The following is a 27,113-nucleotide window of genomic DNA, read 5'->3' as shown; positions in this document are numbered from 1 at the left end:
GGGCATCATCGGCTAATCAATGATCTGTGCATCCGCTTCATTCCTCCTTCTTTGTGCTCTTTGCACCAAACAATCTGGAGTCGTCGCTTGCAAACTGGACTTCGTCACGCGTGAGTCTATCGACCATGATCATGAAGGTATGCACTCCAATAGCAGTCAAGATATGCCACCAACCATGGAGCTCGAGCAGGATACCCCAGGGCAGCCCCACAGTCCGTTTGAGTATTGTGAGCTGCGCGCAGAAGATAGAATCAAGTTGCCAAAGCAGGTAGCCAAACACAAAGCAACCTAAGTAGTCCAATCAGCAAAGAAGACCAGCGAACGAAGGAAAGGGAGAAATGCATACCTGCACCAAAGATGACAGCTCTGTGTAGCATTTCCTTGTCCTTTGGATTATGCACACGGAGCTTGATCAGGGATCGGGTCTTGATCGCGACGACGACGATCAGAGAAACGAAGGAGAGCTCGTGGACCATCTGCTCATCTTTGACGGTATGATATCCTGTCTCAGCAGGGACGGCGAAAAGCAGTGAGCCACTGAACCAGCGAGTAAAAGATGCACTTCACTGTATGTCATTGCTCGATAACAGACTATCGAGGTGGCCACGATCATGGATGTATCATCGGCTGTAACAAAGAAGTGTTAAAGCTCTGCAGGTGATACATTTTCGGCATATCAACCCATGTGCGCATGATATGAAAGAAGTCCATGGAATAAACTTGAGCAAAGCCCCACCAGTCCGAGGCCATAGTAAATGCTCTTGGTAGACAATGACGCTTTTGCTGGCAGGCGATGTAGTCCGGGTGGCATAGATGACTACAGATAGAACGGTCAGCGCGTTGGTCTGACGTTGGAGCAGGGAAACGCACTGTAAGCAGCATTACTGCATGTGTTTATACAAACTCTGCAGTGAAGTCCACGATGATGAAATCCTCTTCGCAGAAACTACGCCATCAATCAGTATGCTGGACGTGTCAAGAGGTTGGATGACCTAGCATGCTGTCAAGGTAACAGAGTGGAACAAGAGATAAAATACTGCTGTCATGGCGAACCACAGGTCAGTAAGCGTCCGTCGTCAAGCTGCACCGTGTTGCATCATTATCGACCTGCGCTGTGTTCTATATCCGTGGGATTGTACAGTATGAATACACATCGAACGACTTTATGCTTGAATCGAACGATCTGCCTAAATTCCAGCAATGCGCAAACACAATAGACCAACTGGTGGCATGGTGACGAAGCAGGCGGATGGATTGTGAGTGTCCGCTTGTCTCGCCGGTACAGGCCCGGTTCCGCTCTCGTGGCAGAACGGGGTCCAAAGTTAGGCCTGTCATGTACGTCAGTTGTCCGACTCCCCTCGTATAACCACCGTCTTCTCTCAGTGTATCGTTTATCTTCACATACACATCGTGTATTGCCCATCCCAAAACAGTCAACAATCACTGCGTCGAGTCTCGAAACCAGTATGACAGGCGACAACGCTAAGGCTGCCGAAGAAGGCCGACTATCTGAACTGTCTCCATCTGGCAGTGAGCAGAATCGCGATTCCACGAAAGAGGCCACAAAGGATTCATATCTAGTCACATGGAATGGAAATGACGACCCCGAAAACCCCAAAAATTGGACAAAGAGACAAAAATGGGCTGCGACTTTGGTGAGTATTACCCCAACCATGTGTCGAGCGCTGCTGACAAGTTTGTTTACACAGGCTGTGGCGTCATTCACCTTCATCTCGCCCGTGTCTTCTTCCATCGTCGCTCCTGCTACCCAAAAGATCTCTGAGAGCTTTGGCATCACAAATTTCGCTGTCAGCCAGATCAGCTACAGTGTCTTCGTGCTCGGATACGCTTTCGGCCCCCTGTTTCTAAGTCCACTGTCCGAGATATATGGCAGATCGAGACTGCTCCAGCTCGCGAACCTCTTCTATCTCATATTCAATACAGTGGCTGGATTCAGCAGGAATACCGGCGAGCTGATCGCTTTCCGCTTCCTGTCTGGACTTGGCGGTAGTGCCCCTCTTGCAGTATCTCGCCCATCTTCTCTCAGGTGCCACAAAGCTAATGAAGATAGGTCGGAGGAGGCGTCCTCGGCGACGTCTGGCCTGCCGAGGAACGTGGTGCAGCTCTCTCAATCTACTCTCTGGGGCCATTGATCGGTCCCGCCGTCGGACCCATTGCAGGTGCTTGGATTGCTCAGTGTACGACTTGGAGATGGACGCTATGGGCTCCTTCTATCGTGGATGTCTTCATTCAACTTGCCGCTCTCAAGTACCTGGAGGAGACGTTTGCCCCATGCCTTCTCCGTCGCAAGGCAGCCAAATTGCGCAAGGAGACTGGTGATGACCGCTATCAGACACTCCAAGAACGCGCGAACCTGACCTTGCCGACCGCACTGAAGAGAGGTCTCTCGCGCCCTTTCATCCTCATTGGTACTCAACCCATCGTACAGTGTCTCGGTCTGTACATGGCATACCTGTATGGTTTATACTGTAAGAATCAACATTCCGGTCGCCATTGTCGTCATTGCTAACACAAGCCAAAGACCTCGTGCTGGGACATTTCTCAGACCTTTGGGTTGACGGGTACCACGAGTCTCGCGGCATCTCCGGCTTAAACTACATCTCTCTCGGTCTCGGCCCAATCATCGGAGCTCAGATATCCGCTGTCTTTAACGATCGTATCTATCGCAACCTTAAGCACAAGAATAATGGAGTCGGCGAACCCGAGTTCCGACTGCCGCTTATGTTTGTTGGAAGTCTCCTCGTGCCCATTGGACTGTTTTGGTACGGGTGGAGCGCACAAGCTCACACACACTGGATCATCCCTAACATTGGCGTCTTGATTTACTCCTGCGGTGGTATATTCGGATTCCAATGCATTCAGACCTACCTCGTCGATGCATACACAACTTACGCCGCATCTGCAATGGCCGCAGTCGCCCTCGGAAGATGTATCCTCGCTTTTATCTTTCCCATGTTCGTAAAGCAGCTCTATGCCAGCCTGGGGTACGGCTGGGGTACGACTTTACTTGCGTTCATAGCTCTTGGCCTGGGAGTGCCGTTTCCGGTTCTTCTTTGGTGTAAAGGTGAAGCACTGAGAGCGAAAAGTCCCTACGCGGCCACTTCCGACTAGTCTTGGCTTCCTTGTCAGTCGCGACACTCCAAACTCATCAGAGTTGGCGATCGTCACCCGCTATCCCCACTGGTGATCAAGTCCATGGAGGTCGATCTTGCGCAGACAACAATATCTGTCCATAAGCGTCCGCGTTGCATGGCGGTTTAGCATATGATTCGGTATATATGTGCTCGGAATTATCATTACTACATTAATCGACTGGAGAGAAGCGAAATTAAGATCGGCGATGGCCCTTAGGGCTTGAGAGGAGCACCTCTGCATCGTAAGTAGACATCGTACGCAGGCATCGTACTATCTGGGAATCATGCGTGAAGAACCCAATCGATGATCGCTATGCTTCCATATGGCGTGTAGATGATATGAGTCGATGCGGCTGCGTGGTTCGACCACTAGATACGAGATACAACTAGTAACAAAATCCTCAGCTGAGTGACGCCACGTGGGTTCGTCAGCGAGTGAAGTTCCAAATATCACCTGGATAGGTCATGGGATGTATGTTCGCACAAATAATGCCTGTCTCCACCTCCTCAAGGCCAGTTCTAATCATGCATCTTGCTAGTAAGATGGCATGAGTCAGTATAAATCTATTGCTTTGTCGGACTGTGGTATATGTCGAAGGTGTGGAGTATCCTGGCTGTGGCAAGTGTAAGCGATTGTGGCTAGAATGTCAGCTTCGTCCGGTCCACGTGGCGGAAGCCAGCCGTTGACAACCCTGTTGGATCTCGGAGTCACCGAAATCTCCTCTGGATATAGATTCGGATTCCTGAGGGCTTGTGCAACTTGAGGTTGTGGAGATGGTCGCGAGCCTCCAACGACGGCTGGCAACGTCTGCTGGATGTCATTGCGCGTAAGGCGTGACGCTGCAGTGAGGAGTCTCCTCTTTCGGCTGCAGACTTACTTGATTCACCTGCGAAGACTAGCAGAGGCCGTCGCCGCGGTCGATCGATCCACACAGTTGCAGAGCGACGATATCGTCATAATCTCATGGAGCAATTCCGGAATCTTGCCAGCGCCATCCCATTCATTTGCACTCAGCAGCCAAGCCGTGCTGGTCAGGATCCTAAGCCTAGTATGGCGGAGGTCCTAGTTGCTGCTTACGACCATATCAAGCAGCTTGAGGCTGAAGTTGCTCGGTTACGGATTGTGAGAAGCTGCGACCCCGAGTTCGAGAGGACAAGTACCCGCCTATCACACTAGTCTTGTATAAGAGCGACATCGAATCATCACTTCGTTCTACATGTCTATATCATGACGAGTTTTACAACCGCTATCATATCTGACATGATTCTACATACCTCTTGAGCATTCTAATCGAAAGCCTAGGGGAACAGCTTATAGCAATTGACAAAACAAACTATGTTATGCCTTCTAGGAGCGTTATCCCAAATATACGAGGTTCCAATCTGCCATGATAGCAAACTTGTGTCCGTTGTTGTGCTTAAACATGTCTGTGGCCAATGTTTCCGTTTCGATACAATCCATGCGATACCCTTGATGCGTTTGACATCTGGCGCGAATCTGCCGTCTGATTCGCCAACAATAAGCCCGATACTATCGCATATGTTGGAAGAAGTATAGCGCGATCTATCTAAGGGTCAAATCCCATCCTTGCTGCAAGCTTGAATGTGTGATGGGAGTGGCCAAAGGAGTGAGTGATGGAAGGCTTGACAGTCAAGGTGAGCTATCTGGCTTGACCAGCTTTTTGTATCTTGGTTGCACCACGACACAGTAGTGAGAGGCTATAGATAGTGATCTCAAATGACGGCATTGTGCACCAATGACAGCGCGCACTGGTGCGGACGCATACTGACTTCGTGCTGAAGAGCTCCTGCTGTTTGGTGGCAACGTGCCCAATTCGGGCGTCAAAACATGTCCGAAACATTGACGACTCCGAACAATTACATAAGCCCCATTCTGCATGCCTGGATCTGAGCATCGTTGCGGCACAAGCAGGTATCTGTTCAGACCCGAGATCGTCCGAAATTCTGCCGCGACTTGAACAAACCTCAAGGGCACGGAAACCATCGAACCTCCAGATCTCACCTACCGCCAGTTCATATCAAGTACTTCGTCCAGATGTTTTTCGAAAATTTCGGCCGCCATCAATTCTCACCAACTCGGCTGTCCTACCGCGCAAGAACCAGAATGGTATCCACTGTGGTAGGCGATTACTCCGGTCGCGTGTATGTTCGAGGCAATGTACTTCAGCACAATCACGCGGACCCTTCGCTTAGCATCTTCAAAGCGAGGTAAGTTTTGATCGTGTTGCCTAGGCTACACGAGGCGACCATACTCATGAACCTCACTGCAGATTCGGCACTGAATCTTTCGTCGTGAAACGCGTGTCTCGACCATTCTTTGATTTGTCCATACGTCTTGCAGCCGAGTTCACGGACACTCGTCGGCTTCGATGCACGTCGATTGTAACCAAGATGAACGGGTCCTGGTATACCCATACTTCGATTCTACTCTACTTGCTTTGATCAAGGACGATCCCGATTTGATACACACACAACGGAAGAAGATTTTACGCTACACTGCGGAAGCTATACAAGAGCTTCACAGCAAAAATTGGATTCACATCGGTATACTAAGAACTCGGATACCCCACTGCGGACTCCTTAGCTGAGATCAACTCATCTAGATATCAAACCGGACAATATTTTGGTCAATCTGGATGGCGGGGACACCAAAGAAATCACCAATGCTGTCTTAGGCGACTTCGATATTGCTTACCGCTTGGATGATGGAAAGGGGCTGCGAACTCGCCACGCTATTGGCAACGCCATGTGGCGAAGTCCCGAGGGCCAAACGGCAGTAGGCGTGACCAAGGCTTCAGACACTTATTCATTTGGACTCGTAGTAAGTCGTTGTTGACTCTCTGAGATCTTCTACTGACGATCGGCTTTAGTGTATATACGCCATAGGAGGGGCAGAACTACTGCTCCTCGAAGATTATTAGGACCTGCTTCGCTTTGGTATCACGCCAGAGCAAGAGGTATTGGGTCGCCATTTCACCTACTTCGGACCTGTCCCAGACGCGCTCTATAGGCGTGTCGATGACGAAGCTGGCTGTGCGCTCCTGAGAGACATGTCCATGATTGCGGACGAAACGGTCGAGAATCAACCTGAACGCAGATTTCTCTACTGGAGCAGAGAGCTTGGTCCAGTGGCCCAAGATGCGATCTCTCAGATGACTACATTGGATCCTACGGCCAGACCGACAATCGAACAGGTGTTGGTGCACCCATGGTGGCAGGAGGATTAATATCACCACTGTAGCTGATTCTCACAGCCTTTGATCACTGGGTGACGCGACAAGTCGCGATAATCGACGAAGATCTAGGCGGCTAAGAAAATCCTCTGTTCTATCTCAACATCAACGGATCAGTATGATCAATGCGTTACTTCTATACCCATTCGAAGTCGTTGTGCCTAGACCTGAGCATGCGGATATACTCTCGAACAGGCCTTCAAAAGTTCCTGTCCAGTCTACAAGGCACTCGCAATGACTACAGCGATCGTGAGCTTCGGCTCGTCGGCCGGAGAAGCCGATCAGCACGTCGCGGCCTATCGATAAGCTTTGGGGGATATCCCAAACAGATATGGACAGGGTTGGAGCTGGATGGACCGAACCAGATCCGACAAGTATCTTCGCTTCCGTCGTCCTATATGCCTGATCAGACATCTCGAATGACGGGACTCTCAGAGAAAAGAAATTGAAGACTGTGTCGTCAGATGTCTAGAGGATATCCTAGTATGGATAAATGGACGAGGGATGTGTTGAAGAAGCAGAATCAAGTATCAGATGCCCGAATCCATGCCGATGGTGCTGTTTGTGTTTTGGCCTAAGGAGAAAACGATGCGTAAAGGACCTAGTCACTCGTTGAACTCCAAGACCTGTCTATCATCATTGTACATCTATTCAACCAAGGATATCACAAGAAGATTATTAGAATACATGGATGGTTGTGAATCTTAGACGACCGAAATAGTCTTCTTGCCACGGGGAACCTGAGGCATCTGGGGGCGGGAAAGCGGGATCCCCCGCCCTCCCCAGCACAGCGACCTCGTTTCAGCATGCGAGAAGGCGGGAAGCTCGTCTCTTACACATCATTGCATCAGGCGATCCTGGGGTGCTTCTTGTTACCAATCCACCTGTGAGAGCTGGCGCTCTTTGTACCTGTGACAGTATCTACACAACGGCTATAATTACCATCCACAAACAGATCTCACTCAGGTTGGACAGGCAACGTCTCTTGCCGCGTCAAGCGAACGCACGCTTGAGTAAGCATACCTGTCACGCACTTACTACTTTCGTCACATCGAATCGTCGAACCAGATCATTCTAGATTAACATTCCTGCTTTGCAACACTTCATCTTCCGAAAGAACTCGCAAAAAAGATTTGCTGAAGACAATGATAGAGTATGCCCTCTCAAGAACCCTGGTGAAGTATGGTATACCTGCTAAAGGACTCCCAGCCAACCTTCCAATGACGTGAGATTGTCTGTTGTCCAGCTCTCGGAGGACTGCTGGAGGATCGGAAACATGCAGATTCTCAGGCATGTTGTCCATGATGCATTGGCCGAAGACTGTTCGGCCAGCTGGCAGGATGATCGCGGTAGACAGTTTGTTCTCCAGCAGGTGCAAGAGGACGAAACCCAACAACCGCATACATCCGTGTATCTCGAACCTTTTCACTCTCTGGATGATTCTGCTGCAGTCTGGAGTGTTGCTGGGACCTTCTGCAAGGTGAAAAAAGGATTCTTGTGCGAAGACAAGGCCATGTGTCTCGTCAAAAATCGTTTCCCACATGTTCCAGTACCAGATGTCATCTTCTCCTGGACTGAAGGCAACACCTACTTTCTCATGACCACGTCAGCCGTTGGTGACCCTCTCCAAACGAGCTGGGCCCTTCTCACATCTAAGCAACGTGTTGCCATTGCTAAAGAAGTCGCGGACTACTGCCAGGACCTCTTTAGTGCTACCTCACCAAACCTTTGCAACGTCTCCGGTACTGGCCTTTCAGATGCTTTCCTTCAGCTTCAGATCCCACCCGAGCAGCGGACACCACAACTCGAGCCTTTGTCGTTGCAACAGGCAACGCATTATTTCTCGCCTCTGGAGTTCGAGGGCCCTTTCTTGTTCATGCATGGAGACCTTGCACCAACAAACATTATTATACAGGATGGAAAAGTCACAGGAATTATAGATTGGGAACTTGCTGGATACTATCCTGCTTTCTGGATCAGATTCAAGGCGCGTACTCATGGGATGATGCTGAGTTCGGACAAGGAAATGGATGAGTGGGAGTGGACAAAGCTCTTGGACGGGGAGCTTGCTGAGAAAGATATTACTCTAGATCAAGAAAAATTAGATCGCTGGATGCAAGGGAAGACCAAGGCTACTGGGTAGACTGGTCGCTCGGTTTATCCGATGTCGCTCTCTGGCCATCTTCCCCGATACATAGTCTCCGGTACACCAGGCAACATCATGCTGGCACAGGACAGTGCACTTCGCGCCCGGTATGCGGGGTAGTCGACTGTAGTCGACGCTCGGAATCTTCTGTCAAGATCGTGCGCGACCGCCTAGCGCCTTTTGTGCTGCTGCAGAAACTTTGCATGCTTCTCACCAAGTTCCATGTAGCTGTCAGCCAATATGAAACCGTAGGGGACAATCGAAGGCGGAAGGTCTTTCAGAGCCAATTTGCCGGTGCTTGGATTGACGCGACAACTCACATCCGATTTGGGAAGCAAGCATCTGGTGATCCTAAGACAAAGCTGGTCGCTACGGCCGGATTGCGTGGCCACTGATCCCTCCGAGATTTTTCCGTCAACGCTACCGAGTTTATATGCACCCATTGCTCGAGGCGAATATCTTGCAAGTGTCTTACAACTATTAATTAGAACTTCGGAGTGCCACTTCTTGGACGTTTACAGATGTTCATGGATATACGGTAAGATGTACAAAGCGAGTCTATCAGGATAAGTGCATCATCTAGGTCTCGTATCTTTGCTCTAAAATTAGAACTTTAGCAAGCAGATCTGTAACCAACTTGCCGTTGGTCTTATCTAGAGCTAATAAGGGTCTTCTGGGTTTTTTGCCATATCCGTGCAGATAACCAAGCACGTAATCTATGACCAAGTCAGCATAAGTCTTTTCAGGCTGTTTGATGTGCTTACTCAGTCCCCTTACCCCCAAGGGCATGACGAACGCATCAACTTCGCTCAGGACGCTCAGCACTTCTTGGAGCTCATCGTCCTGTTCTACAGATCGGATCTTTAGACAACAAAGATTCCACAGCCTGACAGTAGAAGAGGGAGCAATGTTAGAGATGCCGCTGACAGTACCATGTCCCCCAAACACCTGCCACGTAGGTAGATCGTGCATCACTCCGTCCAAGATCAAGAAGTCAGGCTTCAAGCCATCCTCACACAGGGACACCGCTTGAGTAAGCTTCTCCATGCGGCCGGGACAACTGATGACTATCAGCTTGATCTTTTCGCCGCGCGAGGATTCATGCCTTACGTCAATTTCAGCCCGCAAAGATTCGAGAATCCTTCCATGATTGTCTTTATCGAAGTTGCGGAAAGATCTTGACCCGCAGAATTTGCTGGAAAGTTGTACAGAAGAAGAGGAATCTGGCTCAGTCAGCTGAGATGCGAAGCCCGAGGTCTATAAACTCACCGGCGACGATTTGCAAATGTCAATGTAGTATCGCTCGATCTGTGACGAATCCTGCTGCAACGTAGCTGCATAGTATGCCGGTGGAATTACCATTCCTACAGTCCTGACCTTCTTTCAGCGGCCCGCCACCAGAGGACCATCTAACGTACTTACGCTCCTGCGCTTGCGGCATCTTGAGCCAATTGAATGGTCTCGCGCGTGCTCGATCCTCCTACACCCGCGACAATGGGCACAGACTCAAACCCTTGCTTGTCAAGGGCTTGCCTTGTACAGCGGATGAGTATTATCCTCTCATCACGACTCAGGTGGACTGCTTCGCCTAAGGATCCAGCGCATACGGGAACTACTGATGTTAGATTGTCGCCATTGTGGGTCTCGTGCAAAACGTACAGGCTCCTTTACTCACAACATCTGTCTTGTTAGCACAAGTATAGACAAAGTTCAAGACCAAGAGCACTCACGAATGAGATGCTTCTCATATTCCTTCAAGTTCAACTCTTCATCCTCGTTGAAAAAGGTTGGCAGCGGTGTGTATACACCGGGTTTGAGATGACGGGCTGATGAGTGTTGTTTTGTAGACAACATACCAGACAGGACTGCTTTGGGTTCTGTTGTTTGTGCAGGGAAGTGGTAATCGATCGTTTTGTTACAAGGCAAGTGGCAGGTGGAATGGCCATCGGCGAAGCTGCCGACGAAGCCGCGTGTTATCGGTGGCCACCAGATTTCTTATCGCGAAGTGTTGGTATCTTGGCCGACCAGATAGGCCGTCGCGCCGCATCGATACATATCCTCAGAAGTATAATGCAACGATTGAGATATGCTGACAACTCATATAATGTCAATGAGCTGGCCATGATCTGCGCATCCCACCTTGAGCAACTCGACATCACCAACGACAATCATGGATCGCAATCAGAAGACTGATGTATGTGTGCATCAGAGAGCAGAGCTAGAAGAATGCTTAGTAGAAACAGCGAAAATATCAGACAGAAGTGACTGATGAATCTCTGTCACTTGATCATGGCTCCGGGACCGTCAGCGATGTGAATGCCGGCTTGGATCACCAGAGTGATTTGCAGCGAAGACTCAAGCCTCGTCATCTGTATGATACGCTCCAACACAGATGTACCTACGATGTACTGACATATAGAGACAGTCAGATGATTGCCATTGGTGGTGTCATTGTGAGCGTGCTTGTGACTGAAGCACCAAACACGACTGACATGCGCAGGGAACTGGACTGTTTCTTGGAACTGGTTCTGACTTGGCCCATGGCGGACCTGCAGGCCTCCTGATCGGCTATTGTGTCATGGCATCTCTACTGTTCTCAGTTATGGTCGCTCTAGGTGAGATGATATCACATCTTCCCATCGCTGGTGGTCAGTTCGCACTGGCAAGCCGCTTCGTATCTCTTGCTGTTGGGTTTGGGATGGGCTGGCTCTATTGGTACAACTACATCGTCGTTCTTCCGGCAGAGCTCTCGGCCTCTGCTGTCCTTGTATCTTATTGGACACCAGCGGGCGAGGCCGACTCGACTTGCACTACCGGCATCTGCAACAATAGTCTTTGGATCGCCATCTTCCTCATCGTGGTAATTGCCATCAACTTTGGTGGTACAAGAGTGTTTGGCGAAATTGAGTTCTGGTTCTGTACGATCAAGGTTCTCACCATCATTGGACTGATCATCACTGGAATCATCATTACTTCTGGTGGCGGTCCTGATGGCACACCGATTGGCTTCCGCTACTGGAACCAGACTGGAGGATTTGTTCAATACCAAGACATACCAGGAGCCAAAGGACGATTCTTAGGCTTCTTCAGTGTTCTCATCAACGCTGCTTTTGCATTCATCGGGACGGAGATTACTGCTATCACGGCTGTCGAATGCGCCAATCCAAAACGCGCCGTACCAACAGCCATCAAAAGCGTGTGGATTCGACTGGTCCTGTTCTATCTATGCAGCGCATTCATCATCGGTCTCTTGGTCTCGCCCTCTGATCCTGATCTCAACCTTGGCACCGGCGCGGCAAAGAGTCCTTTCGTTCTTGCCATGAAGAATGCTGGCATATCTGTGCTTCCATCGGTCGTGAACGCTGCTCTCTTGACAAGTGCCTGGTCTGCAGGATGTGCTGATCTCTTCGTATCCTCTCGAGCTCTGTACGGGCTCGCGTCAAGAGGTCAAGCCCCTGCGATCTTCCGCAAAGTTCGTAAGGATGGCCTCCCTTGGGTCTGCGTGTTGTGCGGCACCGCGTTTGCCTTGATCTCCTTCATGGCTGGTGCGAGTGGTAAAGCTGGGACTGTATTTGGCTATTGTGTGTTCATCCCCTATTCATTCCAATGGCAACGACATCTCTAACTTCTCCTAGTCTCAAATATGACGGCCATCTGTGGCATGATCTCCTGGGCTTGCATCTTATGGACAAGCATCCGTTGGCAGAAGGGTCTCAAGGCTCAAGGCATCGATCGCGACACATTGCCTTACAAGGCTCCTTTCCAACCTTATCTTTCATACTGTACGTCTGGAATGATACGACGTTCGTAAAGAGTCTATCTGCTAACGTCGAGTACAGATGGCCTCACTGTCAGCATCTTAGTCATGATATTCGGTGGCTTTACAGCTTTCAGTAGGTCCTGTATTAAGTCCAATCGACGGAGGCCAAGAGCTAACTTGACACAGTGCCTCACTTCAAGGCGTCGTCTTTTGTCACAACTTACTTCCCCATTCCGTTCTTCATGGTCTTGTCCATTGGCTACGCAATCTATGCCAAGTCAAGCTTGATTAAATACGAGGAGATGGACTTTTCCACTGGGTCCTCGGCAGACATACCCAACGAACCTGCTGCTCCTGGCTTCTGGGGTAAGGTGGAAGAGTATATCTGAGGGCACAATCAATCACAGGATTTTGTTTTTGGGATACATGCAATCTCGACAGAAACACATACACTATTCTAGGGAGGGATCTGGGAGAATGTCGGATGTCCTACTCTAATGACTGATGTAACTTGACCAACAGATTTGATTCTCAGTCCCATTTGTACAATGAGACGACTTTGTCGGCCAGTGTGGTTCTGCAAATACTTGGCGATGATCATATCATGTCTTGTCTGCTTTGTGTCTACCAGATCAAATGATGTGGTCTGGACTCCATTGGCGGGCAAGGGTTGCCCGGCTTCGCCGAATTCGGTAGGTGGCAGATAACAGAAGCTTATCGGTATCTTCGGCCATCATGCCGACACAATCCAGCGCTCACACTGTCTGTCGGTTGTGGCAACATCGCCAGAGATAATCTGCTCACTGCGATAAATCAATCACATCGACTGTCATATCAGAGAAAGTCCAACTTGTTGTGCTGGACCCTTTTGCATAATGTCACCAAAATTTGACTTAGTCGTGGTTAATGGTATTGTTGTCACCGCTGCAGATGCCGTGTAAGTCAGCCTGCCGCAGTCATTACACCTCATTGTTGATGTGTGTCGCCAGACCATGTTGTATTGGCATCAAGGGTGGCAAAATTCATACCCTGTCGCCCTCATTCTCCAGCGACGAGATAGAAGGCGCTCAGATCATAGATGCAGAGTAAGGCGATCGAATTCCGCACGAGGATCTGGCTCACTGTGATGCACAGGGGAGCGTACGTGATGCCAGGAGGCGTCGATGCACATGTACACCTATGCCAGGATCTCAAGACAGGTTTCTTCCCACTAGAGCCATTTGTACACCCCACTTTACTAACTCGAGACTAGGAGCACATGGACTTGGAGGAGAGTGCGCTGATGACTTCGAGACTGGGTCAAGAAGTGCCGCTGCTGGAGGCACTACCACCATCATAACTTTTGCGACACAGACTCGAGATGAAACTGATCGCAGTCTAATCAAAGTCGTAGAGGCTTACAATGCCAGAGCAGAGGCTACTGGCAGCTTTATCGACTACGGCTTCCATATCATCATTGTGCGCAACGATCCCGAGATTCTTGAGAATGAGTTACCAATTCTTGTTCGAGACTGGGGCGTCACTTCCTGCAAGCTCTTCATGACCTACAAATCCCAGCGCCTGACCGACACGCAACTCTTAGATGTGATGCTTGCGTCGCAAAAGAACGAGATAACGACGGTAATTGCCTCTCGTAACAAAATTGACTCTCGACTGACAAGTGATCAGATGATACACGCTGAGAACGGAGATATGATCCAGTGGTTGGCGGAGAAGCTTGAGAACAAGGGAATGGTTGCTCCTTACTATCATGCTCTATCTCGTCCTCCAGTGGTGGAGATGGAAGCCACGAATCGTGCAATTGCGCTTGCAGGCTTGATCGAGAACCCCATCTTGTTTGTTCATATCGGATCGCCTGTGGGTTATGATCTTCGAAAGCCATGTGAGAAGCGCTGACGACCATAGCTCGCCGCAGCAAACGTGCGTAATGCACAAACTCAGGGGATGCCCATCTATGCTGAGACATGTCCTCAATATCTTAATCTGACATATGATGATCTGGTAAGAATGGATTCCAGTAGCTATGGCTGGGCACTGACAGGATGTAGCAAAAGTTCCACTCTCCAACCTGCTTCGAGAACAGTAAGCACATCTGCTCTCCTCCTCCACCGCCTGGAACATCTGATCACGACGAACTCTACCTGTGAGCCTGTTCTTGTTTGTGGTGTCTGTGTTGGTTCTCTAGCTGATTCCGATCACAAGTGGTCTCCACAATGGCACTTTCACCATCTTTTCCTCAGATCATTGTCCGTTCAGATATGATCACCCGCATGGTAAGCCCTCAGGAGTACTGGAAGATCCCGTTAGTATGGCAGGCGAACAAGCCTGCGAGGGTGAAGCGTTGCAGGATCTGGTCTCACGCAAACCTGGCTCCTTCCGCTTCATTCCCAACGGCATACCAGGAGTGGAGACAAGAATGTCTCTGCTGTATACTGGTGGTCTTGCCACAGGAAGAATCACCCCGCGGAAGTTTGTAGAGCTCACATCGACGAATCCGTCAAAGCTGGTATGTGAACAAGGTCTTATGTTGATCCCAGAAGCTCACAACGCGAAACTTGTAGTACGGACTATATCCAAAGAAGGGAGCAATAATGGTGAGAGCCCAAGCCCTTTCTGTGACCAGGACATAGTGCTGACGCTGATGTTCTAGCCTGGCTCGGACGCTGACCTGGTTATCGTGAGTACGGAACACATTGCAGCCGAAAAAGGCTGACCAGCAGTAAAGTGGCACCCTCAAAAGACTTTCGAACCCTTTGCGCTGAGCAACGATATGCTTCATCATAATGTTGATTGTAAGATCTGTTCCTTGCATTCCGTGTGCAGAAGCTGATTCTCCAAGATACCCCATACGAAGGCAAAGAGTTTGTAAATTGGCCTCGGTATACGATTCTAAGAGGCAGGGTGATCTGGGCCGAAGGAGAGCTCAAAGGCAAACCGTATGATGGCGAGTATCTCAAGCGTGGACCAAGCTATTTCGGCACGGGCCCTGCAGGAAGGCGTAGGGATGCGAGGAAGACTGCGACATGGTTGAGGTAGGGAATCGCGCTGCGATCGATGCGATATGTGTGCTATAGTAATTCTCTCACATGCGTACAAGACTCTGGAAATTCAATCATGAGAATCAAGTTCGTCGTCCTCTTGGTGAGATAGGCTTTGGGAGGAGGAGAAGGAACGGCTTACGTAATGGGGATATGCGCTTATCTACACACAGTTACAAGTATCGCCTTCATGGAACTCTCGAGGGAAAGCTGCAGCTTTGTGTGCAAATGGACAAACGACGGGACAAACGACGAGCCTCTGCTGAGTGAGTTTGTTGTGAAGACAAAGAACTAGGGGCATAGACTAAAGATCATCAGTTTCCAGGCTGCCGATCCACCGGCGAAAAGTCGTCGGACAAACCGGGCTTGTTTGAATGTCGAGATGCGCTTCCCTTGCAGACACAATCATGAGTCTAACTATGGCTAGTGTCGATCTCGCAAACAGAAATGCCCCGCACCTCCCTCGGGAGCGGCGTTGCAAACACCATGTAGCCGCTGCCGGGACCTTTTCTTGAGGTGCTCCTTTGAGGAAGAGATATATTCTGGTATAGATCCGAGTGCGAGCCCTCACAAGGTGGTGGAGTACATCTCAGACCTACAAAGACGGTGCGAGACAAACTTGATACCTTCAAGGACACTAAGCACTAACAAAAGATGTACTGCGATAGACTCGAAGACCATGAGCGGCGACTTGCCACACTCGAGGTCTCGGAAAAGGATCGAAATACTAGTAACCAAGATAAAGACAGATATGCACCTTTCCTGGGCGACATTAAGTGTGTATACTGCTGTTGTCCATCCCCTCAGCAGTGACTAACTCATTCCAAGTGACCACGCCGTGATACCCTTGGAGTCTGCTACCCCTCCACGGGAGACCGAACATGCCCAAGAGCCCGAGTTCAATATGAATAATGTTGCTCTGGAATCACCTTTCGCGACTTTGAGATCAATGAATGCAAGAGCCAATGACCAGAACAACGGAAACGGCAACTCCAGAGCCAGGGGTCGAGCTTCCTCAGATCATGCTCAAGCACAAGATCCGATTGCTTGTGGCATTCTGACAGCGAAAGAGATAGAAAGAGATAGAAAGAGCTGTCGAGCTGTGAGTATCTACGCTAAGATAAGTGACTGTGGGTTCCTCCTGACTGCCGTTACAGATACTTCAGTCGTTATCATCCCCATGCACCTTTCGTCAGCGAAGCATTTAGACAGGATCCGCTGAGCATGAGAACAACTAGTCCAATGGTTTTCCTTGCAATTTGCTCGATCAGTGCTCGATCATGGCCTGACGGTCATTTGCAGCAGTAAGGATTCCACTTCTCAGACGAATCAGCTTTTAATCAGTGAACAGACCAGAGCAGGTTTGCCAGGCACATCCGAGAGTCGTCGATCTGATGTCTCTACTCGACCGATGTATCTCACGTCTCCTACTGCGTCCACTTCCTTCCGACATCAATCTGGACTCGGTGCAGGCTTTACTTCTGTACGCACAGTGGATGTCATCCGATGAGAAACATCGTGAAGACGCATCACGCCCGCCGTCGTCCCCAAGAAGCAGGTACAATGATGTCAGTGCCTGGGCCGTGCTAGGCCTTGCAGCTCGCTATGCAAAGCTACTTCGCATCAACCAACATCTGGTAACCATAGGACAAAATGACTACTACGAGGATGACTTTGCCCGCTTCAGGACATACTATAATCTGATATCGTGTGATTTCAATCTGATGCTGAGCTCAGGTTTGCCAGTCTCCATCGATCCGACGTCAACGCGACAAGGAATGCATGAGCTCGTTGGAAGCGATCGCTCTCAACTGCCAGGCGATTTGAGAATTGTGGCCCTGATTGAGCTGGTGAGTCTAACCTATCAGACACTAACCAAATGTGGCGACTTTTCTGGTCGTAAGCTGGATCCGAGATCCTTGAGGTCTTTGAATATAGATTTGGATCAATGGGAAAGACTTTGGACTGTCAAGTTGGCTCACACAAACTCACAACATAACCAATTGCCATTCACGTCCGTGAGGTGGTATCGCCTGGCTCTGAACAGTGCTTCCCTTGCGCCGCTCTTCTCCTTCGACCAGCCAGCCAGACCCTCTCACCTGTTGTCACTCCAATGCCTGGAAACAAGCTTGACCGCAGCATGTCAGATCGTGTTTTCCTACACACTGGGCGCTAATAGCTATGTCTGGTATATCGAGTCGCAGGTGCCATCCTCCTTTCCCGAAGGTCCCTTCCGGCTAGACCCTGAGGCACTACATCGAATGCAGTATGCAGTGGATTCATCTTGGATCTCCTTCACCTTTGCCGTCACGTTCCTGGTTCTATGTTTCGTGAGGCGCATCGTGGATGGTAAGTCAGAAACTTGTTATCTCATCACTTACAACAGTATGCTGACGAAACTGGTAGAGAATCTCCAGCTCTGCTGTCTTCAGCCAGAGAACACGCTGACGTCTTCGCAGCCGCCGAACCTGCAATTCAGTTCGATTTTAAGTCGTCTATTGCGCTTAGCACTTGAAGTATGCACTGGTATCAGGGGCTTTTCCTCGTACTCTCCAGGTCACGACTACAGCAAGATCATCATGCGTGCAGCTCATTTGGTCGTAGTCACGGATCGAAACAGTGGAGATGACGCGACAGACGCTGGACCAGACATGCAATCAATACTTGACTTGATACATGAGTCCGGCTTCGAGTGGCCAGAAAGCCTCAACGGCATGGACGGGGACATGAACATTGAATGGGATACCTGAGCACTATTCATCAATGAGCCATATAATCACTCCATTCGATACTCGTCAAAATGTCTTGATCGTAAGCGAGAATGCAACTTGACTGGCTCGCAGTCTATAGCTTTGACCGAGACGAAGCGTTCATCGCATGTTTTCGAAACTCATCAACCCTATAATGTATGTCGTTAGTGATCTTGGAAAAATGAGCAGACCACGTCCGCGCATACTTTACTTGATCGGCAACCTCAAAAAGCACATCCTGAGCCCCCTCCCAAAGCACCAACTTGCCTAAAGCCTTCAGATTCTCCTGGCCTTCCGTGATAGTCAAGAAATGATTGGCAGCCAGCGCACCCATCTTGCTGGCAAACGCGACGTTACCATAGCAGAACAAGAGTTCAGTCTCTGAGTAACCGCCGGGATAGAATAGAATTTGGCCTGCTGCAGGATGCGCGGTGTGATTCTCGAAGCCGAGCCTGAAGTCTTCGTCACCAAGTGGAATCCAGACAGCTTCGCCGCTCCAGCGGACATGGATGATCTTCTGGCGGTAGGGGAGTAGTTTTTGGAAGGTTGCTACTGTCCTTGGGGCATCATCTTCGAACTTGGCAAGAAATTGATAGGGTCCAGCGGTGATCAGAATAGTGTTGTCAGCCATAGTCATTGAGCGGTGCTGCGATGTCGTGAAGTTCTCGTAAACAAGTTACCGGTGGAATAGAGTGGCAGACCAAGCCTGACAACTGGTCGCAACGTGTTCGTCGGCTTTGTCGGCAAAGTTCCCGGAGACATGCTACGGCGATGTCGGCTTCACCGCCATTTCACTCTTCCTTATCGCTCAACCTTATCACTCATATCTCAATGTGAGCCGCATGAGCTGTGACGCTGAGATGAGCTTCAAAACCTTGACAGTCATCGGTCCAGTGTAATGTACTGCACCTCAGATTCAACTCAAAGAACGACCTTGACACTCCATCTGACCAAGATGTTCGAATCACTGACGCGAGTCTACGAGAACAAAGCAGCTGGATCTATAAGGCTTCTTGGCGAAGACATTGAACCCACTGATGGCCTTTCAGTAGTGCCTGTATTGGTATCCGAGAGTTCTGCTTCGGTGGCATCATAGTATGGGCAACGCTCTCTGGCACACTGTAAGCACAAAGCAGGGTACGCTATCGTCGAAAGCCCTGACAACCATAGGACTCGACCTACCATCAACAACGCTCAAAGTATTCTCTCCTGCTCAGTCATGGTAATGCCGTCACTGGAGGATGCTACACTCACTTTGCGGACACCCGTCGCGCATATTCAGATCTGCCGCAAGACCTGAAAGACGAGCTAGAAGATCTAGTAGTCGAGCACGAGTAAGAAGAAACTTCTCATGTCACGCGAAGGGCTTCCGCTGATCTCTCAAAGTCTGTGGCACTCGCGCAAACTTGCAAGTCCGATCATCTATAGCGACCCCACGGAGCGAGAGAAGTCATTGAAGCCTCCTTCGTATCATCGCCTTGTGCAGATCGCACCGGATGGACGGAAGACTCTTTTTCTCGCTGCTCACGCAAAACGCATCGTCGGTCACTCCTTCGAAGACAGTCAAGAACTGATTTGGCGCCTGATCGATCACTGCACCCAAGCAAAGGTAAGGTCATCTGGCGGCGTGTCTGTATATCGTAACGTCGAACTTACACTAAAAACAGTACGTCTTCAGCATGGAATGGCTCTCAGGTGGAGATATGGTTTGGTGGGACAACAGGTATGCGCCGTCGTTCAATATTTTACACACAATCTAACAACACCGCCCAGACAGTCTATGCATCGCTCGAATCCTTACCTAGAGGGCATGTCGGCAAGAGATGTAAGACGTTCGACTGTGATAGATGATGGTCCATTTGCGTTCGGTGTTAAGCCTTGAAATACCGAGGATGCTGTATGAGACCGTTTGTGCCTGGTGGTCATGCCCTGGATATCACTCTGTACAACGAATGTTTTGCCTTGAGCTTATTGCTGCTTGGATACGCCAATGCTTAGAGACATGAAGCTCGCTCGAGGCGAATGTGATCGTGTACCTGCGTAGCTATTGGAATATTACACTGTGACCTACCTTTGCAATACAAATCATGGATGAGGTAGCGTCTTCCGACCCTGTGCGCCATCGTCGCCGGAGTGGGCTAGTATTGCGTGTGCGTCGCGGAGTGGAAAGATCCATAGCTGTCCTCGTGAAGGACGACGTGAGTTCGCTGACCGCGAGGTCGGAGACGAAACTCCAGAGAAGGATATGCGCTGCCAGTGTGTGCCAGAGAGAGACAGTCTCCAGCGTGGTCTAAGCAAGGTTCAGAGGCCCTGCTTTATGCGTCTCTGTGATCGACAACACATCGGTATAGACGTGTCGCCGCAGGTATGAATGAATTTGCTGGCTCAGGTAACGTTGATGAGATTCCCAGGAGAGCCGAGCAAAATGTGGCGTGATGGCAAAGTAAGCCCAAACAGGCATGAAGCAGACAATCAGGTCCATGGTGAGGAATTGTTGCCGGCGCTAAAGTTCGAACCACTCATTAGCAAAGCAGGGGTAGTCAGGGTCCTACTGAGCAATAGATTGATGTTACCGAAGGCTGTACGTTCATATATAGTGAAGCTCGGGCCTCTTCTGTTCTGCTCGAATGAAGATCTCTCGCGTGATACGGAACGCTGCCGACCAGCCCTTTCATGCGAACAAGCTTTGGTCTCAGTGTAACTGTTGCACACCTCGGGTCTACCGAATGTCGCTTGTTCGGCCGAGCAATTAACTAGAAATGGTCGCTCAATGATCTGCGATTACACGTCCGAACGCGGTGTTGATCACGAACATGCAATGAATGAGAGTCCAATGATGCTCTGGTCCGAATCCTTCCGCAAGATATTGTTTCATACAGAGATCGCAGCAGAACTGTTGTCCCGTCCAGTTGGGTCGGTAGTGGCTAGTATGGTTGTTGATTTTCTTACATGGTTTGCTCGGGCATCACTATGAGTGAGCTTTGCGGGTCTTGACGGTCAAGAATGCCGATGACATTGAAGCCGATTGCGAGGGGTCTCTCTAGGCGAGGATAAATTGACCGTTCCGCGATCTTCAGGATGCGTCGGCGCGGGCAACTCTGCAGGTTGTGTTGGGATACCCTGAGGGTTGATTCAGGCACAAAGCAGTTGAGGCAAAGTGCGATTCACGCCCGCTCCAGAGCTTCCGTTGCAGAGCGCGTCAGCTGAGACCGCTGGTTGTTGAGTCGCGCTGAGCCTGGGAAGTCGATTGTCGCAAGGAAAACTTTGACACGCTGCGATGCTGCAGGCGGAGGGAATACCAATAAAGACGAAGACTCACGCTTGAATCTGGCAATGCCGTTGATGCCTTTTGAAGCTGATCGGGATCATTTTGCAATGAGGTAGGGAGAAAGAGAAACAGAAATGCTGTCGCAACACGATGCTGGCACAGAACAGTGCACATCGTGCCGAAGCGGGGCTAGTCGACTGTCGTCGACGCCCGGAATCTTCTGTCGATATCATGCGCGACCGCCTAGTGCCTTCCTTCGCTCGGGCCAAGCTCGTCACATGTTGAGACTTGACGACTCGGGAGACTTTCTCCCCCGTTGCCTTGAACCTTCTTTTCATCGGTACTTGACTCCTTGCAGGAACAAGCATGTCTGAGCTTTCACTGCGTCCCCGGTGACCGTCTATTGCCGGCCAATCCTGCTCTGCTCGGAGACGTTCATCGTCAAATGTTGATATGGCAGCGGCCCGAGACGTTGTGTTCATAGATTGCAGTTGCCGTAGCTGCTCAAGCCTCAATTACCCGGCGGCGAAAACTCCGGACGAGTGCGGTCGAGCTGACCACTTGACATCGACATTGAGACTCGGAGACGTTCGAAACGCTGGTGTATTCCTCGACCATCTTTTTTCGTGTCGACCCGCTACATCGGAGCCGATGAAAACCGGATGACTCGCGAACGTGGCTCGGGCATCCGCAGCACTGCTACCCTGAGGATCAACTTTCGTGGTGCGGGGAGAACTGGCTATGGATATGGTCAGAGACACATGGCGACCGTGCCGGCCGACGATAACGCAACACATGGTCAATCACAAATGATCGGACCGTTCATTTACACATCTCCAAGTCATTCCGAGCTCGAGAATGACACCGGATCCCTATGGTTTTTGCGGACCTCTTCGTCTGCTACAATTTGCGCGCTGTCAGTCACGGTTGTCTCGAGAAGACCTTGGCAATGCAGCAGGGTCTCACAATCTCGTCGCTCAAAACCAGATCCATCTGATGAGCATCAAGGTCGTCACAAACCCTTAAAAATCGATCGCTAGTGCATGTCTCTGAGCTCCATTCGGCCAGTGATGCTGATCGCTGTTGCAATTCCCACGCTCTGCGCAGTACATATTTACAGCGCAAATGTTTGATGGGCCGCCCAAGATCTATCTTTGAGACGAACCCATGGTAGTCGACTTCATCTCCGCGACGATCATTTGACTGACAGAGAAACTGCGACACGACAAAGGAAACCTGACCCGACTTGAGGCTCTCTTAATGGATTCACCAGATCGTCCTCCCAACTCCGGCCAGTCAATAGGGACGAACGAGTCATAGGATTTGCTCAGAGTAGGAAGAATCAACATCAAGCGGCAGACAAACGTGGATGCATGATGGACTCAGTACTCCAACGTCGACGTTTCGAAATTCGCAGATGCTACTGTGGATCTAGCGGTACGTCTCTCTCAGGCGTCAACTCTAAATTGAGTCCTTGGCATATACTATGCTGGAATCTTGTTCATGTGTCGTGTGCGACATATGCTCCTTGAGTTCAACCACTCAACTTTCAGGGAGCCAGCCATGCTTGGCCTCGTACACGTTCCTGGTCGGAGCAATATAACCATTGCGGGTTCTTAGCTTTAACACGGGATGTCTCCGCCATTGTACATTTCGATCTTGGAAAGTATATTCCTCTGAATCTCGAGTCTTCTGGTCGTATTGCACTCTGGGTTAGCAGATTCGCCGTTGGGTTTCACATCCGTCTGGAGACTTGCTACATATATCTCTCATCCCCGGACCAGCTGCATCGACCTGCTCCATCATCCACACCCGACAAGTCAACAACATGTCTGCAACCCCGGAGCAGGTCCAAATGATCATGGCGCTGGTCGCCCAAGGCTATCCGCTGAGCAAAATCCCGGCTGGAGTGCCTCCAGAAGGGCAGGTCTCGAATCTCGAGAACCCCATCACCAGAGGACACATGATTACCACTTGCGACATTATCTGCATGGTTATTGTCTGCAGCGTTGTCGCAATGCGCATGTGGACGAGAATGCGGATTGTCAAGAGCCTATGGTGGGACGATTGTGAGTTTAATCTGCGTCTCGTCGATCTTCTATTCACAGACTTACATTGACCTCAGGGTGCACGTTGTTTGCCCTTGCTTGCTGGATTGGGGAGACGGCACTTTTCGAGAAGGCAGTGACATGGGGTGCTGGCACACACGTTTACGACCTCTCCGTGGCTGATCTCTACCCTTCCCTGCTGCGCGGATGGGTCGTGGCTGCTGTCATGTACAGTGTGACCATGTTCTTCTCCAAGCTCTCCATCCTGCTGTTATATCGTCGCCTCTTCCCTATTGCCAACTTCGCAAAGCGCTGGTGGCTTGTGACCGGCTTCACCATCGCATACTCGACGGGAGGTGCTTTTGCTTCGTTGTTCCAATGCAGTCCGTTGACTTCTGCATGGTCTTTAACTGTCAAGGCCGACTACTGCATCAACACGGAGAAGTTCTACACTGCCAACGCTGCTTTGAATGTCGCTTCCGACATCATGATTCTGATTCTGCCCATTCCGATCGTGTGGGGACTCAATACAGATTTGCGCAAGAAGGTTATTCTGACTGGTCTCTTCTCAATGGGTATGTCACCGTTTGTTCCGCTTTCGCTCCGCACAAGGCCATCGGTAGCTAACATGCCACTTTAGGATCTATCTCGTGTCTCGTCAGTATTCTTCGCATGCGCTCCATCATCGTCCTCTATCAAGCCGGCTTCAGCGACATGACCTGGGGACTCACCGAAGTCGTCATCTGGTCGCAAGCAGAACTCACGGCAGCCATGATCTGTACCTGCACGCCATGCTTGCGTCCACTATTCGAAAAGATCACTCCTATGCTCTTCCGCTCGATCACAGGTACCACCAGGAAGGACACCACAGGCGACGCCTACGGCAGCAATGGAAGATACATGCGTACCGGCGATTACGGACACAAGAGTTCTGCGAGCAAGGCGACATCGATCCAGGATATGGAGCTGGATTCACGGATCATGAAGAAGGTGACCGTGGATGTTAGCGCCATGGGACACGGTGACGATGACAGCCAGAAGAGCATCATTCGAGATCAGGGGGTGTAGATGACGCCGCGGCTCTCATTTGTATTGATTTTGAAGCGTATACTGCATATCCTGCATCTTCATTTAGCTTAATAACAACTTTCTTCGCCTTCACTATCTTGGACGCGCTAAGTGGAGATATTGATGTGTGATAGTCGTATGCCAGAGGAACCAGTGCAGGTAGACGATGAACGGCAAGGCCGAATCGCATGGATACACTGGCGGTGTCTTGCTACTGGGTTTTCTTGACTCACTGTACGGTCAAAGGATACAAGAGAGCAAGAGCCAACGCTCCAAGGACGCGACATGCACCAGGACTTTGTCTCCGCATCGTCTGCGTGGGCGAGCCTGTGACATTCTACAGTGGCATCGCCACACGTAGAGCCGACATATGCGCCTCCGTGAGTTTCAGGGCGGCCGTCTGTGGGTACAGATGTGAAGGAGGTTGTGATTTGAGATGGAAGAAAGGTCAGTCACCCGCCGACGCGTCAGAGATACGTCAGGATCTCAGCCTCCTCGGCAGCCGGAGACTCCTCCGAAGCAGGGTGATCCCCAGAACCAGTGTTTCATCAGACAAGGTCGTCGATGGAGTCCTCACAGCAGGTTTGGCACTCTGATACTGATGCAGAAGATAGATGAGGGCATTTGATGGATATAATGAGAGTTTGAATGCTTTAGGGCATGATAATACAGGATATATCGACCAAAAACAAGTTCTATTCGTCTTTGCAAGACATTGCAACAGCAAACCATGAGTCCTCGACGTGAGTTCTCGGAAACCAAAGTGAAATCCACATTTTTGAGCACAGTACATCCACCACTGCCGCAGATCATCTCTAGATCTCCTAACTGATCCAAGTAGTACCTGAGCTTATATTTAGCTATTAGTAAGTACATATATCTCTGGGTTGCTGCCGCGGTAGAGAAGAACAGGGTTTGAGGTGTTGCTTGTAGTGCAACCCTGATCCACACGACTTCTGGCCTGACAGAGTAGAGATTCTCGCTTCGGGTTTTGCTTGATCCGCTAGCTACGACTTTTGGCCTGTGTACTCTCAGAGCGCATCATGAAACAAGCTCCGCCTTGGCACTTTCGTCACTCAGACGGAGCGAACAACGCGAATTGTTGGTCATCAAATATATGGCAGCATCACGCAAAAGTGATACGTGTTAAGTACATTCAGGCAACAAGACTGCTTCGACTGCTATACCAGTGTACATATGTTCCAACGCACTGTCTTGTCCTCATCAAGGCTTACCTTACAGAATCTACGCTTCATTTCGACGTCCAAAACAACACGAACAATGGCAACAGCATCCAAAGTCCAACTGTCGCTCGGCGAATGGCCTGAGTTCTACATCAAGGACATCAAACAGGAATCTGCGACAAGAGCTTCAGATCTGCTCCAAGAGAATCATGAGAAGCATCACATCTTCTTCAACAACAGTGGCTTCCACAATCACATTGCTCATCATCTGCTAACCCTCTACTCATTGGCCGCAACTCCCTCGCAGATTCAAAAGCACTATGACGACAATGTGAGCTATCAACGACCGCCTCAACCCGTCGAGTCGAACATTATCCAAGGCATGGAAGATCCTTCACAATTCAAGAAGTATTTGGGCAAAGAGCGCTACTATAACGATTATCTGCGTTTCTTCCAAGCCGAGATGGACAAAAAGGGTTGGCAGCAGGTCTTGAACGAGTACGTCTTTGCTGGAGATGACCGAGCGGACGATATGCTGGTCCGAATGTTTGCCGGTTTCCTGCACCCCATTATCCACCTGGGCTTCGGCGTCGAGTTCCATCAACCCGCCATCATTGCGGAAGGCCTTGCTCAAGCCGCTGTGCACGACTCTTGGATAAAGCCTCTGTTCGACGGCGCCGAGAAAGCATGCAAAGACGTCTCTGAACCTTCCAAAAGCATCGTTGAATTGCTGGATCAAACCCACGCCGAGAAGCGTCTAGCCAAAGCCGCCGATGTAGACGGCAATCGCATCCGCGATGGAATAATGAAAACCGAAACACAAACAATGGTCGACATCATCGCTCAATATCGCATCAGCAGCCCTGCAGAGCTCGAAGAACGCACTGCAGAAATGACAAACGCAGCCGCTTACTTCAGCGGTGCCGCTCAGCGTCGTGACAAAGCCATCAAGTTTGACTTCTTCTACATGCATTGCATCAACTCTTCCATCTTCTTCTCTGCCTTTCTCAAGCAAGATTGGCTGAGTGATGCCAACAAAGTCCGTCTGTTGGAATGGAAAGTCCGCAATGACATTGCTTTGTATGCATCGAGAGGCTGTCCAGATCTCCTGCTTGATGAGATCGCAAACTACGAGCCGAACAAACCAACATCTACGTCCAGCGAACCTTGGCATGAAATCATCGAGCGAGTCAAGAACTTTGAGGATGATGGACATGGTTCAAAGCTGGTCAGGGCATTGGCGCACGGACAACAGATCTGCAAACCATACGAGGACAAGGAGAACTTCAGGATCAAGGGAGATATGTGGTTGCAGCTTGGTCATATGGCGATCGACTCTGTTGAAGGTTCTGAACCTACTTGGGTTCGCTCGGCTGGCTTTGACAGTGCTTGGGAGAAGATTGCGGACAGACCTCGTGCACAGCTTTGAGGCTCGAAGGAAC

At 50.1% G+C, this 27,113-nt stretch overlaps 13 protein-coding genes across 13 annotated transcripts; 10 read left to right on the top strand and 3 right to left on the bottom strand.

Moving 5' to 3' along the window:
• Positions 1-37: 37 nt before the first annotated feature.
• On the bottom strand, positions 38-811 carry M436DRAFT_77047 (uncharacterized protein; the record flags this gene model as incomplete). The annotated part of the gene is made up of 4 exons (XM_013567048.1): positions 38-288; positions 347-506; positions 563-627; positions 682-811. The coding sequence occupies 4 exons, from the start codon at positions 809-811 to the stop codon at positions 38-40; spliced, it is 606 nt and encodes a 201-aa protein (XP_013422502.1).
• A 655-nt stretch (positions 812-1,466) lies between these two features.
• M436DRAFT_58710 (MFS general substrate transporter) lies at positions 1,467-3,132 on the top strand (the record flags this gene model as incomplete). Its single annotated transcript, XM_013566994.1, has 4 exons — positions 1,467-1,655; positions 1,710-2,024; positions 2,072-2,489; positions 2,543-3,132. 4 exons carry the CDS (start codon positions 1,467-1,469, stop codon positions 3,130-3,132), a joined length of 1,512 nt encoding a protein of 503 aa, XP_013422448.1.
• Positions 3,133-4,023: 891 nt separating this feature from the next.
• On the top strand, positions 4,024-4,275 carry M436DRAFT_29668 (uncharacterized protein; the record flags this gene model as incomplete). Its single annotated transcript, XM_013566990.1, has 1 exon — positions 4,024-4,275. A coding segment is annotated over one exon (252 nt), but the record flags the coding sequence as incomplete, so codon positions are not given.
• A 1,005-nt stretch (positions 4,276-5,280) lies between these two features.
• M436DRAFT_77045 (kinase-like protein) lies at positions 5,281-6,403 on the top strand (the record flags this gene model as incomplete). Its single annotated transcript, XM_013567047.1, has 5 exons — positions 5,281-5,384; positions 5,447-5,535; positions 5,568-5,720; positions 5,780-5,997; positions 6,098-6,403. 5 exons carry the CDS (start codon positions 5,281-5,283, stop codon positions 6,401-6,403), a joined length of 870 nt encoding a protein of 289 aa, XP_013422501.1.
• Positions 6,404-7,634: 1,231 nt separating this feature from the next.
• Positions 7,635-8,552, top strand: M436DRAFT_58719 (uncharacterized protein; the record flags this gene model as incomplete). Its single annotated transcript, XM_013566998.1, has 1 exon — positions 7,635-8,552. A coding segment is annotated over one exon (918 nt), but the record flags the coding sequence as incomplete, so codon positions are not given.
• A 582-nt stretch (positions 8,553-9,134) lies between these two features.
• Positions 9,135-10,409, bottom strand: M436DRAFT_86551 (putative dihydrodipicolinate synthase; the record flags this gene model as incomplete). The annotated part of the gene is made up of 7 exons (XM_013567046.1): positions 9,135-9,271; positions 9,320-9,615; positions 9,666-9,778; positions 9,825-9,927; positions 9,978-10,167; positions 10,215-10,235; positions 10,286-10,409. 7 exons carry the CDS (start codon positions 10,407-10,409, stop codon positions 9,135-9,137), a joined length of 984 nt encoding a protein of 327 aa, XP_013422500.1.
• A 316-nt stretch (positions 10,410-10,725) lies between these two features.
• M436DRAFT_68289 (uncharacterized protein) lies at positions 10,726-12,704 on the top strand (the record flags this gene model as incomplete). Its single annotated transcript, XM_013567040.1, has 7 exons — positions 10,726-10,749; positions 10,799-10,926; positions 10,975-11,008; positions 11,056-12,136; positions 12,191-12,337; positions 12,395-12,448; positions 12,502-12,704. The coding sequence occupies 7 exons, from the start codon at positions 10,726-10,728 to the stop codon at positions 12,702-12,704; spliced, it is 1,671 nt and encodes a 556-aa protein (XP_013422494.1).
• Positions 12,705-13,190: 486 nt separating this feature from the next.
• On the top strand, positions 13,191-15,351 carry M436DRAFT_58751 (putative aminohydrolase; the record flags this gene model as incomplete). The annotated part of the gene is made up of 13 exons (XM_013567006.1): positions 13,191-13,252; positions 13,305-13,400; positions 13,450-13,514; positions 13,568-13,935; positions 13,984-14,172; positions 14,221-14,316; positions 14,364-14,458; positions 14,518-14,602; positions 14,663-14,821; positions 14,877-14,909; positions 14,966-14,992; positions 15,041-15,107; positions 15,155-15,351. The coding sequence occupies 13 exons, from the start codon at positions 13,191-13,193 to the stop codon at positions 15,349-15,351; spliced, it is 1,539 nt and encodes a 512-aa protein (XP_013422460.1).
• Positions 15,352-16,726: 1,375 nt separating this feature from the next.
• On the top strand, positions 16,727-17,329 carry M436DRAFT_12691 (uncharacterized protein; the record flags this gene model as incomplete). Its single annotated transcript, XM_013566989.1, has 1 exon — positions 16,727-17,329. A coding segment is annotated over one exon (603 nt), but the record flags the coding sequence as incomplete, so codon positions are not given.
• An 868-nt stretch (positions 17,330-18,197) lies between these two features.
• Positions 18,198-18,734, bottom strand: M436DRAFT_86549 (uncharacterized protein; the record flags this gene model as incomplete). The annotated part of the gene is made up of 2 exons (XM_013567045.1): positions 18,198-18,252; positions 18,310-18,734. 2 exons carry the CDS (start codon positions 18,732-18,734, stop codon positions 18,198-18,200), a joined length of 480 nt encoding a protein of 159 aa, XP_013422499.1.
• Positions 18,735-19,185: 451 nt separating this feature from the next.
• Positions 19,186-19,985, top strand: M436DRAFT_58813 (Clavaminate synthase-like protein; the record flags this gene model as incomplete). Its single annotated transcript, XM_013567014.1, has 5 exons — positions 19,186-19,224; positions 19,274-19,437; positions 19,490-19,712; positions 19,771-19,826; positions 19,877-19,985. Coding segments are annotated over 5 exons (591 nt in total), but the record flags the coding sequence as incomplete, so codon positions are not given.
• Positions 19,986-23,268: 3,283 nt separating this feature from the next.
• M436DRAFT_29798 (uncharacterized protein) lies at positions 23,269-24,250 on the top strand (the record flags this gene model as incomplete). The annotated part of the gene is made up of 3 exons (XM_013566991.1): positions 23,269-23,460; positions 23,553-23,994; positions 24,060-24,250. Coding segments are annotated over 3 exons (825 nt in total), but the record flags the coding sequence as incomplete, so codon positions are not given.
• A 1,518-nt stretch (positions 24,251-25,768) lies between these two features.
• M436DRAFT_86546 (uncharacterized protein) lies at positions 25,769-27,100 on the top strand (the record flags this gene model as incomplete). Its single annotated transcript, XM_013567044.1, has 1 exon — positions 25,769-27,100. The coding sequence occupies one exon, from the start codon at positions 25,769-25,771 to the stop codon at positions 27,098-27,100; it is 1,332 nt and encodes a 443-aa protein (XP_013422498.1).
• Positions 27,101-27,113: the final 13 nt, after the last annotated feature.

Source organism: Aureobasidium namibiae (genome assembly GCF_000721765.1).
Source record: "Aureobasidium namibiae CBS 147.97 unplaced genomic scaffold scaffold_31, whole genome shotgun sequence".
Taxonomy (NCBI): domain Eukaryota; kingdom Fungi; phylum Ascomycota; class Dothideomycetes; order Dothideales; family Saccotheciaceae; genus Aureobasidium; species Aureobasidium namibiae.
The sequence above is the reverse complement of the archived record's forward strand: the minus strand, read 5'-3'. Positions and strand labels throughout refer to the sequence as shown.